The sequence below is a fragment of the Phocoena sinus genome, chromosome 15 (genome assembly GCF_008692025.1).
Source record: "Phocoena sinus isolate mPhoSin1 chromosome 15, mPhoSin1.pri, whole genome shotgun sequence".
Taxonomy (NCBI): domain Eukaryota; kingdom Metazoa; phylum Chordata; class Mammalia; order Artiodactyla; family Phocoenidae; genus Phocoena; species Phocoena sinus.
Window position 1 is genome coordinate 577,546 of NC_045777.1, and position 15,551 is coordinate 593,096.

A 15,551-nucleotide genomic window follows, 5' to 3' on the forward strand; every position below is an offset into this window, starting at 1 on the left:
TGGGCACCGTGCTTTGCTTCTCTGTGCCCAGCTGCCTCTTGGTCCCTGGGTCCTCAGGCTGCCTGGGAGCCCCGCCACGCAAGGCTTGGTGACTGTGGCTGTTTAGTGAATCGCATAGCGTTTAGCGCTGCTCAGTATTTCATAGTTATTCAGTACCAGTCAGTGACTAGTAGTTATTTAGTGCTGTTCAGTGGTTATTAAGTACGAATCAGTAGTTAGTAGTAGTCATTAAACACTATTCAGTAGTTAGCAGGTGTTCACCAGTTAGCTGGGCCACGCGGTGGTGCAGCCCTGCGCTGCTGGTCGGGGTTATGTAGCACCATACCTCCCTCCGTGTCTCCACTGTGTGAGCCCAGTGTCTCCAGACACCATGTTGCTCGGGCTCCCAGGGCCCTGCAGGTGGTCCGGCTGAGGACGGATGGGCATGTCCTGGGGACACGGAGGCCTCTTGGGGGAACCACTGGAGACCCCTGCCCCAGGTCAGCGAGCAGGTCCTTGGGGGGGGGGGACGCTGGCTTCCACTACCAGTGGCCATTGCTCCGGGGAGCACGGCCTCCCAGCCCCTGGTGCAGGCAGCCCAGTGCGCTTTGGTTCCTGCCAGGCGACAGCAGCGGGTGAGCCCAGAGCAGAGAGGCGAGCCTCAGGCCTGTGCGGGCGTCTGATAAACACCCTCTGAGGCTTCAGGCAGCTGGAGATCCCTGGGGGAAGTTGGGGTGGCGTCCACAGGGACCCGGGCCTCCTGCCCACTCGGTCCGTCCCATCCCAGCCTCCGTCAGTCACGGCATCTCCCAGATCCTGCCTAAGCTTCGGCAGAAGGCGACACATTGAACACAGAGGCCAGCTGGGCAGGGCGGGGGGGGCCGTGCTTTCCGCACAGGCGTTTATTTTTAATTCCTGGCTCCTGTTTGATGGCATCAGCAGACGAGGAAGTGCCGGGTCACTTGCCAGCCCCTCTCGCCCGGTCTGTGGGCGGACACAGTGCCCCGTCTGTGGGCGGACACACTCCCTTCCTGGGGAGACCCTCCCCACGGGGCAGGGAGACCTGCTTGGCACCCAACCACTGCCCCGGCCCATCTTTACTTCCTTACCTGCTGGGGGTCCCGCCTCTGGGGGCTCCCCGTGGGTGCTGCCCCGTCAGGAGGTGCTGCTCCCCCCCCCCACATTTGTTGAGACCCTGCCCCAACTTCTCCAAGACCCTGACCCTAACCTGAGTGTCCTCAGGCTCTGAGGCAGATGGAGACATGGCCATGGGGAGATGTGGTAATGGGTGAGCTGACAAGGTTGGAGGTCCTGGAAGAGGCCATGACCCTGGTCTTCACTAACCCATCCCCCCCCCCCCCGAAACCCATTTTGGTCATTGCCCTGGTCTGCCCAGGATCCTCAGGGACATCGCACTTCCTACAGATCGAGGGGAGGCCTCAGGGCCACAGCTTGGGACTCTCTCTGGGAGCTGATTTGTTTCCTTGGCAAACTCTACGTCCCTGGGAACCCGGCCCATGTGTGCAGACCAGGGCAGCCCTCAAAGATTTCAGTGGGCTCTGGGGGCAGACTTCAAGTGTTCCCTGTACCAAAAGGGGCCCAGGGTGGAAAACAGTTCTTTCCAGGGCTTCGGAGGGAGAGTGAGCTGACTGGATCTGCTGACGGAGCCTCAGGCCACTTGGCCGAGCTGAGGGGACCCTGGAGGCCACAGTTTCCGTGCCACACCACGGGGCCGGGGTGCAGAAGCCTGGCTTTGGGGACCTGCTGGGGCAAACCTGTGTGACAGGCACGTGGGGGGCAGGGGGCTTGAAAAGAAGCAGATTCTGGGGTCCCACCAGGGGGCCTGCACCCCCTGGGCCACCCTGGAGAGATGCCTCAGAACACAGCACCACGTAAATCAGGTGCCGGCAGGACAGCCGCCCAGACGCCGACCTCAGCCACCCCCCAGGCCTGCCCTGCTCCTCCCCTGCCCCCACCGGCCCCATCCTCGCGGACTGGCCCTTCCCTGGGACCTCCTTTTTGATCCAAATGTCTTTTTGTGCTCGGCGCGGCGCTGCTCTCCCCTCGCGTGCCCGAGCCTGGCGTTTCAGCCTTGCGGTATCTGCCCTCTGCCGCTAGCTGTTTCTCTCCGGGCCTCTCTCCATCTCTGCGCCTCCCTCCTTTCGGCTCCCTCTCCGCATCCGGCTCTCGCCGCCCCCGCCTGTTTGGCTCTCCCCGCCCGCGCTCCCTCCGGGTGCGTCTCGTCTCCGCCTTTGTAGCTCCCTCCCTCGCCACATGCTCCTCTCGCGTCCCTGTCGCGCTCGCGTGCGCCCGCGGGCCCGCTGTCCCTGCATCCCTGCGTCCCTCGCACCCCCGCCCCCGGCCCCGCCCGCGCCGGTGCCGCATTGCCGTACTGCAGGGGTGCAGTGCACTGCGCCTGCTCCGTCAATAGGTGGACCCCCCTCCTGGAGAGATAAAACCGCCGGCGCCGGCGCCGCCAGTCCCTCTGGCTGAGACCTCGGCTCCGGGTAAGGACGCTGGGCCTCCGGGTCCCCACCCCCGCCCCCAGCTTTCCGCAGAGGGTCCCTTCCACGGGGACCAGTCCCAGGCGCAGAGACTGGTTGGCCCGGCGCCTGGCGAGGCTGCGCTGCTCCCCGAGGAGATCGGCTGCCCGCCCGGGGACTCCGGACCCAGCACCGGGGTCAGTCCCCCGGGCGGCCCTGGGTGGGGTGGGGGCGCCGCGGTAGCGCTTGTTTACGGGGCTGCCGCGGCGGGGCCGAGTCTCCTGGGCGGTGGCGATCAACCTGCAGCCGTGACCTTGGGATCGCCGTGGGGGCGGCCCTGTGGGGTTCGGGAAGGGTCGTCAGCGCTGGGGGCTGGTGAGGGTGGGCGCTGGGGGTGCCCCCCCGACGTAGAGGGGGAGGGGAGGCTGTGAGACCTGAGGGGTCCTTGCCACCCCGCCTCCGCCCGGGCGGGCGGTGTCCGCACCCTGGGGTCCGCACCCTGGGGTGCGCCGCTTTCTCCCGCTTTCCCTTCCCCAGCCACCTGCCCCGCCACGGGCTGCCTAGGTTTCTCCATTGACCTCCAGGATGAGGCAGGGGCTGTGACCCTGTGACCAGAGGGAAGGGGGAGGGTATGGCCCTCTGCCCCCACCAGGCTGAGGGCATCTCTGTCTGGCATCTGCTGAGCTTGGCTGCTGGGGCCAGATTCTCCCTGCTCTGGACCCAGCAGGGACCCCCACCTCCCTGCCCTACTGCCTGCCCCCGTCCAGACCCTGGGGGGGGGGGGCCCGAGCTATTCTGGGTCCCTGATCTGGGCACCGCATCGACCTGCTTGAGCTCTGGGCCAGGCTGTCTCTCCGGTGCCAGCCTGCCGGGCAGGGATGAGGGGAAGATGGCGCCGTCCCTGCTCGAGGAGGGGAGTGGGAAGCACTGACCGTCTCTCCACCGTGGCAGCTCTGCGGGGCAGGGGGTGGGGGCTGGGATCGGGTGGGTGCGGTGTCCCAGCCCAAGGCCGTGGGTTGGGAGCAAGCACCGGGGACAGGGCACTGGAGAGAGGGGCAGGGTGACTCATCGCCAGGCTCCTGACTGGTCACGGGGCTCACCAGGCTGGTTGGTGCTCCTCGGTGTCTCCGGATGGGGTTAGCCTCTCTCAGGGTGGAGGGGCTCTGTAGGCACAGCACTCAGACGTGTACGGCTACTGGACTGTTTGGGCTTTTGCCCCCGGGCTCTGCTCAGCTAAACACGGAGACCTGGCTCCGGCCCTGGGGGCCCGGACTGTGCTCAGGGTGTGCTCCCAACCTGTGCAGGGCAGGGCTTTGCTGGGCTTCTCTCTGAGGCCCCCCATCACCTTTGCTCCCCACCTCGACCCACAGAGTCACTGCTCAGCGTGCCCCTCGCCCTGAGCCAGAACACCCCAGGTCGCGCCAGCCCCTCCCCACACCCCGGGCAGGATGGGCAAGGAGAAGACCCACATCAACATCGTGGTCATCGGCCACGTGGACTCCGGCAAGTCCACCACGACCGGCCACCTCATCTACAAATGTGGGGGCATCGACAAGAGGACCATCGAGAAGTTTGAAAAGGAGGCGGCCGAGGTGAGCCCTGAGGGGGGCTCCCACCTTTGCCTCCACCATGAGGTTGGGTTCTCACAGGGCAGCCGGGCTGATGCTTCCCTGACCCTGGGGCACATAGCTCAGATGAACTCCTCTGGGGCAAGAGGGGCGTGAGCCCCAAGGACCCCATGTGGGAGATGTGTGTGTCGCAGCATCCGGATGGGAAAGGCACGGGGGCAGCTGGGGGAGCCTCTCTGAGGAGGTGCCTGGTCGGGGGGGAGGTGGGATGACCTGCCGGACCAGACCCCGGCGGGGGAGGGGCTGGAGGTGCATTTCTCCCAGGATAGGTCACTGTCTCTGAGCCCCCAGGGTTGGGTTCCCATGTCCCCGGGGCTGAGGTCTGGGGCTGGAGGTGGCGCTGTCCTCGCTTGTCCCAGGGCTGGGCCAGGACTCAGAGCAGCTATTAATAGCTGATTGATGGGCACCCAGCCCATCAGCTCCATTTTCTCCTGCTGGGCCGGGGCAGGCTGCTTGTCCAGGGTGGCACCCTTTTTTGGGGGGAGTCTTTGTCACCTGGCGAGGAGGAGAGGGGCCCTGATGGCTGACCCCCCATTTCTCGAAGCTGATCCTCTGAAGCGTCCGAGACCCACGGGTGGGAAGTGTCCATGGAGTGGGGGTCTGCTCTCTGTGCCTCCTACCTCCACCCCTGAGCTCTGGGAGAAGCTCCTGTTGGGGAGCTGTGAGGGGTCTCACCTGGATGGCCGGTGCCAGGGCTCGGGATGGGCAGCTGCTGGCCTGGGCTGAACCCTGCTCATGGGGCTGTGGGGATGCTCCTGGGCCCCAAAGCTGTGTCTCTTCTTCCCTGCGGGGCTGGTGTTGAGGGGGGCTGAGGGTGTTCACAGGGTGTCTGGTTCGGGTCTAGCTGGACCCTCGCTGGGCAGCCTCCCTGGAGGGCGGAGCCCTGTCCGTGCATGGCCCTGGCAGGGAGCTTTGACCAGCTGGGCAGTGACCACAGCTGCCACCCTGACCGCAGCCCTGACCCTGGGCATGGGGGTCTCACTGGGCACTTGGCACAGGTGTTGGGAGAGGGCAGCCCGGCCTTGTTTTCCCTGGTCAGGTGGGGCGGGGAGTGGAGGAGGAGCCTCAGAACCACTGGGGAGCTTTAGCAGCTGTAGAAAGAACTGGAAAGCCAGGCCCTTCCTTACCACCTCATCTGATTTCTTTCTTTCTTTTTCCCTAAAAAAAAAAAAAAAAAAAAAAAAAAAAAAAATCACAGAGGGGCTTTTTGGTTGGACAGCCTGAAGCCCAGTGGGGTCATCAGCTGACACAGGGATCTGGGGGGTGCGGTGGGGGGAACCCTGGCTTCAGATAAAGGGGAGCCCTCAGCCAGGGGAGGGCTTGAAACCAGGGCGGCTCTCAGGCTGCTCCCAGGCCCTTGCGCCCCCTGCTGGTGGCGCCCGTTTAGGCGGCAGGAGGCCTGCCCGGGCAGGGCATGGATGAGGTCCTGGTGTCCCCGGTTCCGGAGGTGGGTCCAGAGCCCCAGGGTTCCAGCAGTAGCGAGGGGGACCCGAGTCCTGGTCCCGTCCTGAACCACGTCCCCACCCCTCCAGATGGGGAAGGGCTCCTTCAAGTACGCCTGGGTGCTGGACAAGCTGAAAGCCGAGCGGGAGCGCGGCATCACCATCGACATCTCCCTCTGGAAGTTCGAGACCACCAAGTACTACATCACCATCATCGACGCCCCGGGCCACCGCGACTTCATCAAGAACATGATCACAGGCACATCCCAGGTGGGCGGGGCCTCGGGGGCCTGGGGCACGGGAGGTGGGGCGGGGGCGCTGTTCAGGAGAGCCTGGGGGGCCCTGGAATCGGTGAGCGGTAGCTGGGTCTCCTCTGCTTCCTCGCCAGGGCATGAGACCCCTCACCTTTGTCACCACGCGCCCCCCCCCCCCCCCCCCCCCAAAGAACTAAGTGTCCTGGCATCTCAGCCTGGCAAGGGTGCCTGTAAGGACAGCCAGCCACTGTCAGGGCCGCCTTCACAGGAGACACAGAGGCCAGGATGGGGACACGGAAATGTGGGCAGAAATGCCCCCGGACAGTCCGACATTGCCAGGGCATTCACACAGACAGACAGACAGACAGACACTGCCCCTAAGGTTGGGACCCCCAGGTTCCATGCCCAGGCGATGGCCCAGGCCCCTGTCTGCTGCCCAGAGGCGCCTGGGCTTGGGTGCTGGGCGAGGTCTGGGCTCACCTTGCCCGACCTGCCGGGCAGGCGGACTGCGCCGTGTTGATCGTAGCGGCGGGAGTGGGCGAGTTTGAGGCGGGCATCTCCAAGAACGGGCAGACCCGGGAGCACGCACTGCTGGCCTACACGCTGGGCGTGAAGCAGCTTATCGTGGGGGTCAACAAGATGGACTCCACGGAGCCCGCCTACAGCGAGAAGCGCTACGACGAGATCGTCAAGGAGGTCAGCGCCTATATCAAGAAGATCGGCTACAACCCAGCCACCGTGCCCTTCGTGCCCATCTCGGGCTGGCACGGCGACAACATGCTGGAACCCTCGCCCAACGTGAGTGCCCAGCAGCGGTGGGGCTGCTCGGACCTCCCCCTGAGGGCCCTGGGTCAGGGCGGGCACAGACAGCCAGCAGGAGGAAGTGCGGTGCCAGCCGCCTGTGGGTGTCCGCGCTGCTGGAAGCCCCAGACTCCTTGGGGGCCGGACGCTGTGCCCTCAGCTCAGCCTCCCCGTGAGGCTGGCAGAAGCCACTGCAGCCCCTTCTCTGGCCAGGGACACGCCCCCTCGCCCCCCAGGCTGACACTGCGGGGGCAGCGGCTGCCGGGGCCCAGGCCCACTTGCCCCGTCTCTGTCTCCAGGGATCTGCGTGGTGGGGTTGCATCTGCCCCAGGGGCCAAGGCCACGGGGCCTCCCAGGCCCCTCCCCGAGGCCCAGGGCAGGCCGGGACAGCAAAGGGCCGAGGGCTGGCTCTCTGGGGCCAGCTGGGAAGCTGGTGGCTCCTGGAAGCCCATGTCCTGGGCACTCTGACTCGGTAGGAGGTGATGAGTGGGACCTGGTTGTTTTGAATTTGTGGAGCCTGAGACCAAGTGCCTCACCCGGTCAAGCCAGAGGCCACCCCTGGCCCAGCAGGGGTCACTAGTCCTGGCCAGGCTGCAGCTGCCCACACTGAGGGAGGTGGGCACGGGGTGTATCTCAGGAGAGCCAGGGGAAACTCAGCCCGGCACCCGTGGTTGGGGGCCGCCCCTTCTGGCCGGGCTGCCGGCTTGTATGTCGTGGATCGAGCTCCCCTCGTGGGGTCTCACGTAGGGAGGGGTGAGCCAACCGAGGCCACGGCTGTGGGGGGGTGGCACGGGGGCACGTGGGCTCTAGGACGGTGCTTTCTTCCTCCTGCGCAGATGCCGTGGTTCAAGGGCTGGAAAGTGGAGCGGAAGGAAGGGAACGCCAGTGGCGTGTCCCTGCTGGAAGCCCTGGACACCATCCTGCCCCCCACACGCCCCACAGACAAGCCCCTGCGCCTGCCGCTGCAGGATGTGTACAAGATCGGCGGTGAGTGAGGGCTCCGTGGCCACCGCCCGCTGCAGCTGGCCAGCTCTGCCCTCAGACCCCGCCTGAGAATGGGCCCCTGACCAGGAGCATCCGGGCCGGGTTATTTCAGCCCCTTCCCCATGCTGCACACTTTCCGGGGGGCCACCCATCCACCCATCTCCATCCATGCATCTATCTGTCCATCTATCCACCCCCACCCCTGACCCATCTATTATCCATTTCTTCATCAGTCCATTCGTCCATCCATCCATCAGTGCATTTATCCACCCACCTCCCCCCGCCAGTCCATCAGTCTGTCCCGAGTTTGCCAGCGTCTTCCTCCCTCCAGGTAAGTGCCCCGCCCTATACCAGGAGCTGGTGGCACAGGGAGAGTCACATATTACTCTCCACCTGGAGATTCCTGTCTTGTGGGAGACACGATCCACTCCAGGAGTGAGAAAAGCTGGTCACGAAGTGATATAGAACCATAAACAAGTATGAGGCCCACGAGGGGGCAGCGATGGGGGACTCCCAGCCAGGAGGCTGTGGCAGAGATGCAGGGGCTGTGTGCAGGATGGGGGGGTCACACTCACCCAGCACAGAGAACAGCCACCAGCCTCAGCCTCCGCAATGCCACACGAGCCTCTGTCACAGCCAGGGAGACCGGCTGGAGCCCCCACCGCCCCCCGTCCCCCACTCTGGGGAGCACCAGACCCCCACTGGGCAGCCACACAGTATAAGCAGATCCTGAGAAGTGCAGGGGCACCCACGCCCCTTTGGGAGTGACCCTCAGGACAGCAGCGCCAGCGCCAGGCAGGCCACCTTGGGGGGGCTGGTCCTCAATCCGCTCAGGGCTTCTGCCTCACAGGGTGGGACCCCTCCTTGCCCATTCTCCCTGTGCTCTGGGAACTCTCTTCCTCAGTCCCTTCTTCCTCTGGCGGGGCGCGGAAGCCTCCACTTCTGTCTGAACGTCTCAGCGTCCGCCTTGCCCGGGGTCTCCCTGTCCCCTCCCTCCCGCCACGTGGCCACCCCCCACCGGCCAGGGAGGACAATGCACCCCTGACACCAGCCTGCCCTCACGGCCCCCTTCCTCTCGGCCCAGGCATTGGCACCGTGCCCGTGGGCCGAGTGGAGACGGGCATCCTCCGGCCGGGCATGGTGGTGACCTTTGCGCCTGTGAACATCACCACGGAGGTGAAGTCAGTGGAGATGCACCACGAGGCGCTGAGCGAGGCCCTGCCCGGGGACAACGTAGGCTTTAACGTGAAGAACGTGTCGGTCAAGGACATCCGCAGGGGCAACGTGTGTGGGGACAGCAAGTCCGACCCGCCCCAGGAGGCCGCCCAGTTCACGTCCCAGGTGGGCAGCCCGGTGGCCGGCAGGGCCCCCCGCCCCAGTACCAGGGCTGTCCTCAGGTGAGGGGGCTGCCTGGCGCTGGGGAGGACTGAGACCCCTGCTTCGCAGAGTGGGCCACTGAGGCCGGGCAGGGCTGAAGCTGGCCGAGGGCGCAGGTGGGAAGAGCAGGCGGGGTGCACCCCGGCCTCGGTGCTCCTGGCCTCACTGAGGTCCCACTTTGGTCCTGAAAACGCTTTTATCCGTTTATTGCCTGGGACAGGCCTGTGATACTTTATTCTCCACATTTGCACTGTGTCCTCTTCGGTCACCTCTTTATGTGACTAGGACTTTTTAAATTGGCTTTACTGAGATACAATTGAAATATGATAATCTAAGTCCTGTCTTGTCACCCCCCCGTCTTTGCTCTGGCCGCTGGCCCTTTCAAAGCATGCCCTCGTCGTTGTTTATCTCTTGTGGCTTTTTAGATGCTTGAAGAGGACCTCGGGGTCCAGGTCCAGGGGCCTGGGTCCCCCCTAGACTGACCTTCCTCCATGGTCGGCACTCTGGGCCCCAGGGACCTGGGGGTGGGCGGAGCCTCCTCCAGCTCTGTGCCCTCCCCCTGTGCCCACCTGCGTGTGCCTGATGGCCTCATGCACCTCTGTCCACAGGTCATCATTCTGAACCACCCTGGGCAGATCAGCGCTGGCTACTCGCCAGTCATTGACTGCCACACAGCCCACATCGCCTGCAAGTTTGCTGAGCTGAAGGAGAAGATTGACCGGCGCTCTGGAAAGAAGTTGGAGGACAACCCCAAGTCCCTGAAGTCCGGCGATGCGGCCATCGTGGAGATGGTCCCGGGGAAGCCCATGTGTGTGGAGAGCTTCTCCCAGTACCCACCTCTCGGTGAGCTGGGGGGTGAGGGAGGGGCAGCCCCGGGGTGGTGGCCAATCCAGGCCAAGGGCAGAGGACCACTGTGGGGGTGGGGTGGACGGAGGGTCCTGCACTTTCGCGCTGCAGCTTAGAGCTTAGCAGGAGACCCCCGGCCTTGGTCTTTGTCTCATGGAGCACAGGTGGCCCCACTGGGTGGGCCTGGGATGGTACCCTGCTCTGCAGACTCACCCAAGGCCCACAGCTTGTCTGGTGGCAGAGTTAGGACTGGCCGCCTGCCTCCAGCTGGCCGGCCGCACAGATACCCCAAGGACGACCCACAGACCTATATCAGAGAGCTGCCTTATGCAAGGTTGCTGGCCATCTTCAAGATAGCTAAAAGGGCGTACTGTACTCCGCGCCAGCCTGCCCTGAATTCCCACAGCGACGACTTGGCGGAGTCCTATGTGTGTTATTCCTGCCACCTAAGGAGACAGGAGCCTCGTACTCCACTGCCCCCCTCCCTCCCCCCCCCCCCCCCCCCCCCCCCCCCGAAACAGGCGCAGAGAGCTCGGTGCCCAGCGCTAGGGTCCCGCCCCAGGGCCAGGGGCTGGGGAGGATGCTGGGGGCGCGAGTGCGCCTGCGCGCTGTATCCCGGCCCGCGCCTCACGCCCCCTCCCCGCAGGCCGCTTCGCCGTGCGCGACATGCGGCAGACGGTGGCCGTGGGCGTCATCAAGAATGTGGAGAAGAAGAGTGGCGGCGCCGGTAAGGTCACCAAATCGGCGCAGAAGGCGCAGAAGGCGGGCAAGTGAAGCGCGGGCGCCCGCGGCGCGACCCTCCCCGGCGGCGCCGCGCCCCGCCCCCGCCCCTACCCCCGGCCCCGCCCCCGGCGCGGTCCCGGCGCCCCGCCCCCTCGCCAGGCGCATGTCTGCACCTCCGCTTGTAAGAGGCTCTCCGTCAGCGACTGGATGCTCGCCATCAAGGTCCAGTGGAAGTTCTTTAAGAGGAAAAGCGCCCCCGCCGCCGCCCCGGCTTCCGTGTCCAGCCTTTGCCACGCCCAGTGCCCGTTTTACCAATAAACTGAGCGACCCCGGAGCCGTGTGCGCCTGCTGTTGGGGGGTGGGCGGCTCGCCCTGCGGGAGGGCGTTCGTTAGGACCCCTCCTGGCCCCCCACCAAGTTGCCAGCCCCGTCCCACCTGGCGTCCCGCCCAGCACCCACCACCCCTGTGGGCGACCTGGCCAGGTGCCCACCTGTGCTACCCAGGGGCACGGTGGGGCACTGGATCCAGAGTCCAGCTTGCGAGGGGGCTTTGGCGTTCCCCCAGTGGGGGCACCCAGGACAAAGAATGAGTCACTTTGGATCCGCAGAAGCGGGGTTGAACGTGTTGGGGGTCTCTCTGAGAATGGGATGAACTGAGGGCTCCTCCCCCACGAGTGGCTGTCACACACATTGTTCACCCGGGTTTTCAAGCTCCCACGCTCTTGGAAGCCCACTCTTAACGCCCCCAACTCCCAGTCCTAGGCTGGTCACTTGTGGCTGGACGCAGCGTCACTGCCGTCCTGCTCCTCAGTGGGGCCCCCGGCACAGCCAGGAACCCCAGCCCCTGGAACCCCAGAACAAGCCCTGACCTTGGCCAGCAAGCACGCTGGAGGGGGGAGGGAGGGCTCGCTGCCCAGCTCTCCCTGCTTGCAGAAAGCAGCGCCTAGCCCGAGCCGGGTGTTGGTGCTGCAGATGGAGCTCAGGGCGGGGCTGAGCGGATCCCTGACTGCGGGCGCAGTGCAGACTTGCCCGCCTGCAGCGGGAACTGGGCTGTGGGGCGTCCCCTCCAGGGTGAGCAGCAGGCCAACCACAGGGTCCCCTAGTGTATCAGTCCCCTGGGGCTGCAGCAACAAATGGGCCTCAAGTTGGAAGCTTAAAACGACAGAAATGGACCCTCCCACAGTCTAGTACCCCTGGGACAAGATCCAGCGTGGCCAGAGGCTGTGGGGGAGGGTCCGGTCCGTGCCTCTTGCAGCTCCTGGTGGCTGCCGAAGTCCCTTGGCTTGTGGCCACATGCCCCCAGTCTCTGCCTCCATGGTCACATGGTCTCTCCTCCGGGTCAAATCTCCTCTGTCAACCGCTTATAAGGGAGGTCACTGAAGACCCCCCTGGATAATCCAGGATCATCTCCACTCAAGGTCCCTGACTTAGTCACCTCTGCAAAACACTTTCTTGACACTTGTCACATCACAGGTTCCAGGGCCTGAGGCCTGAACTCTTTGGGAGCATATCCAGCCCACCGCCCTGGGTGGTGATGGGAATTATGCCACCGAGTGAGGGGCCAGCCAGGACAGATGGGTGCTGGGGTTCAGGGGTGGCGTCTCCCCACCCAGTCCCAACGTGGGGATGGGCCCCCGGAGGGCGCATGAAGGGAGAGTAGGACCAGACGAAGGGCACCAGACTAGTCAAGCCGAGTGTGGACTGGGACCCACTTCCCCGGTGCTGGCGGCCTGTAGACCCCCATGCGAAGGGTCTGGGCTGACCCTCAGAGGCCTCCAAGGAAGGCAGCTTGAGTAGGCAAACAGAGACACAGAACCCCAGGCAAATCTGGATTTCAGATAAACAGTGGATAATTTTTTAACATAAATATGTCCCATACACTATGTACACTGAAGAAGTATTTACTGCTTACCTGAGATTCACACTTGTTGGTGTGTTTTATCTGGTGGCCCTACCCAAGGAAACTGGGTGCCCCTGCCACTCTCCTGAGCTGCGGCTCGTCCTGGGCCCCCCGGGCCAACCTGCTGTGACCCTGCCAGCTGTCTGTCCCAGGAAGCTGTCCTTTTACACTTGGCCCAGTTAGAATTGGGGTCAAGCCAGAGAAATCTGTCAGCATGAGACAGGGTAAGAATGAATCCAGCCCCCGGCTGGGGTCAAAGGAAGCCCCCCAGCGTGGTCCCTGGGGGGACCCTCACCCTCTGGTCCAAGCGGCTGTTGTGGTCCAGATGCCAAGGGCGGGGGGATTTCAGCCATACTTCCCACCCCCCGCAGGTGAGTGTGTTCCTGGGGTGGGGGACACAGATCATTCCAGGCTCATGGACTCTCAGGACAGTGTGAGGACAGAGGTGGGAGCACTTCTCCACTCCCACTGGAGTCTGAGGAAGATGAGGGTCCCTGCCACAGTGGAGGGTGGGGCTTCTCAGAGGGTCTTGGAGGGGGCCTTGGGCCCCCTTCGGGGATGGAGTGATTAAGGCAGCCCCAGGAAGGTGCAGCTCCTAGTCTGTTGCCTGGCAGGGCACTGGACCTCTCTGCATCCCTGTGCCTTGATCAGGGTGGGGTTCCCCAGGGCAGAGGAAGAGAAATCCGGACCTCACTCTCGGGGACATGCAGGACCTCCAGGTGCCCACGTGGGGGCAGCACATGCAGCACCTCTCCCAGGATTTTTCTGCTGACCTGGGGGGGGGGGTCCCCCACCAGCAGCCCCCTGCAGAGATGGAGTGCGCAGGGGCCTGGGTCTCTGGGCTGTTCCGGGAGCCAAACACACTCAGCGGGAGGGGCTTCAGGGGGAGGGTGGGCACTGGCCACACCTCGGGACTGGCAGCCGGAGGGGAGGGCTGGGTGGGATGGCAGAGGCCCAGCGTCACACTCTGGGTGTCGGTTCTCAAACCCTCGCAGGTCAGACACCACTGAGGTGGTAGCCATAGACTTGGTGCACCGGAAAGGAAAGCAGAAATATTTAAAACTCAAGGTCACACAGCGCAGTCGTCACACATCGCATGGCTCTGAAAACCCCACTGTACAAGGGGGGACGGGCGGGACAAAGCCAAGGCCTTGGCGTTACTGGGAGAACAGTCTGATCTTGAGGGCCTTCTGGAGGGCTCTCAGTCCCCGGGGTGCCTGGACCTAACTCTGAGAGCCTCTGATCTGGGCAATAGTGCAGGCGGTGAGGGCGCTGGTTCCTGCCCCGCTCCACCCACCGCCTGCGGGACAAAGCAGATGGTGGGTGGAGGAACCCCCTGCGGTCAGGTGCTCGCAGAGCTTGCGCAGCTGCCTCCTGGCCCGCCTCCGCTGCTGTCCAGCTCCCGGCACGGCCATCGGAGTCCGGGCTGAGGCTGCGCGGTGAGCGGAGGGCATGGGGGCCCCTCCCTTTGGTCTGGTGGGGGGTGGGGCAGGGAAGCAGGGTAGGGGGCGGGGTCCACTGGGCCTTGGGGTCGGGGCGTCAGCTTCAGAGGCGGAGGGTGGGTGGACAGGGTGGGTGGCACCACAGCCCGGACAGGGCACCCTGGGGTGCAGGCGGGGGTACAGCCTCAGGGCCAGGACCCGAGCGGGGGGCACAGACCAGCGCTCACACTGGGCTTGGATGTCTGGACTGCCACGCAGGACGTGGGGGCCACAGGGCTGGGCGATTGCCCCCTGAAGCTGAGGCCCGGGGCCGGGTCTTCCACCCTCTGCTGGGCTGGGGAATAATTGAAAGCAAGATCTGCCAGGACCCAACTGGCAGCTTCAATCTGCACTTTGGGTACCTCCGAAAAGTTCATGGGTCCTCGGGGCTGCAGGGTCCTGCTGAGCCGGCCACATCTGGTCTGTCTCCTGCCCTTGTCTCTCCAGGGCTCCTGGCGCCCTGCCCTCAAGACAGGAAGCACCTTCCCTCCCTCCCCCAGGGACCTGGGTGACCCTGGTGGTGACAGTCCTGTGTCTGGATGGCGGCCTCAGACCCCAGGGCTTCTCGCCAGGGAGTGACCGCCCTTGTGGGGGGCTGTGGGTGTGTCTCCTCCTGGGTGCCCTGGTGCGTCTCGGAGTGGGACCGTGGGTGTGCCAGGTTATACGAGTGCCCCTGGTGTGTGTACCCAGCCGTGCACACCTGTGTGAGTGTGACCTGGGTGTGGAGCTGTGCACATCTGCGTGTGGCTGTGTGGAGTGTGGGGAGAACATGGTGGGGGTCCTGGAGCCCACGGGAGCCCGGGCAGCGAATGTGTGCAGCTGAGTGCGCATGCGTGCACCTCGTGCGTGCTTGAGGGAGCACGCGTGTGAGTGCACACGTGTGCACGAGTGTGTGTGTGCGCCCGCACAAGCTGTGTCCCGGCTGTAGCTGCACTGCTGGCTGGCTGGCTGGAGTCAGGATTGAGCCCAGGGCGCCGTGGGTGGCTGGACTCAAGCGGCGCTGGGGAGCTTCCCCGGTCCCGCCCGTGCGGGGAGAAGCCGGCTGGGGGCTGCGCTGGCTGCCCATGACTTCACTGGGGTGGGTCTGGGTGGGTTGGGGAGGAACGGAGCTTGGTGTCCAGAGGAGCTGCTTCCTTTCCTGGCGTCTCTCTTTGGGGGTCGGCTGGGGAGGGCGAGGGCCGCTCAGACGTGGGCTCGTGGCTGGGAGCCCGGCCGAATCAGCTACCAGCACAGAGGTCCAATCAGCCGCACACTGGGGGCTGGGCCTGGGCTGCGGGCCGAGTGCGGCCGGAAGCAGGGGTGGGGGAGGCGAGAGCTCCCAGGCCCTGCCTGTTCCGTGTCCGCCCCAGGCGGAGTGGGTGGACCTGGAAGGGTCAGTGGGGCAGGGACCAGATCATTCTCTTTGGACCGTCTCCGTGAAGATGCTCGGTGAAGTGGCCCCAGGCTCCGAAGCCATCTTCTTGTCAGGGATGCTGGCAGCTCTGGGGGGCATAGGAGCCGTGGTTGGGCTTGTGCCAGCCCCGTGTGACGGATGGGCCCAGCTCCCTGGCCCAGAGGGCTCACCCTGGGCTCTGGTGACAAGGACCGTGCCAGCTGCTGTTTGAAGCTGGATCTTTCGAGATGGCTGGGGTCCTGGTGTCAGGGGTTCAGCTGC

General features: G+C 64.9%; 1 protein-coding gene across 4 annotated transcripts; it reads left to right on the forward strand.

Annotated features, from left to right (window-relative positions):
* The first annotated feature begins 2,339 nt into the window (after positions 1-2,339).
* EEF1A2 (eukaryotic translation elongation factor 1 alpha 2) lies at positions 2,340-10,851 on the forward strand. 4 transcript variants are annotated; one of them, XM_032607048.1, is made up of 8 exons: positions 2,340-2,486; positions 3,833-4,054; positions 5,623-5,802; positions 6,288-6,584; positions 7,424-7,574; positions 8,656-8,912; positions 9,557-9,791; positions 10,441-10,851. In XM_032607048.1, exons 2-8 carry the CDS (start codon positions 3,911-3,913, stop codon positions 10,566-10,568), a joined length of 1,392 nt encoding a protein of 463 aa, XP_032462939.1. In that variant the 5' UTR covers positions 2,340-2,486; positions 3,833-3,910; the 3' UTR covers positions 10,569-10,851. The 4 variants fall into 4 exon arrangements, with proteins under 4 accessions (XP_032462939.1, XP_032462940.1, XP_032462938.1 ...); XM_032607049.1 differs by having other exon boundaries at positions 2,449-2,659; XM_032607047.1 differs by lacking the exon at positions 2,340-2,486 and having other exon boundaries at positions 2,713-4,054.
* The last annotated feature ends 4,700 nt before the right edge of the window (positions 10,852-15,551 follow it).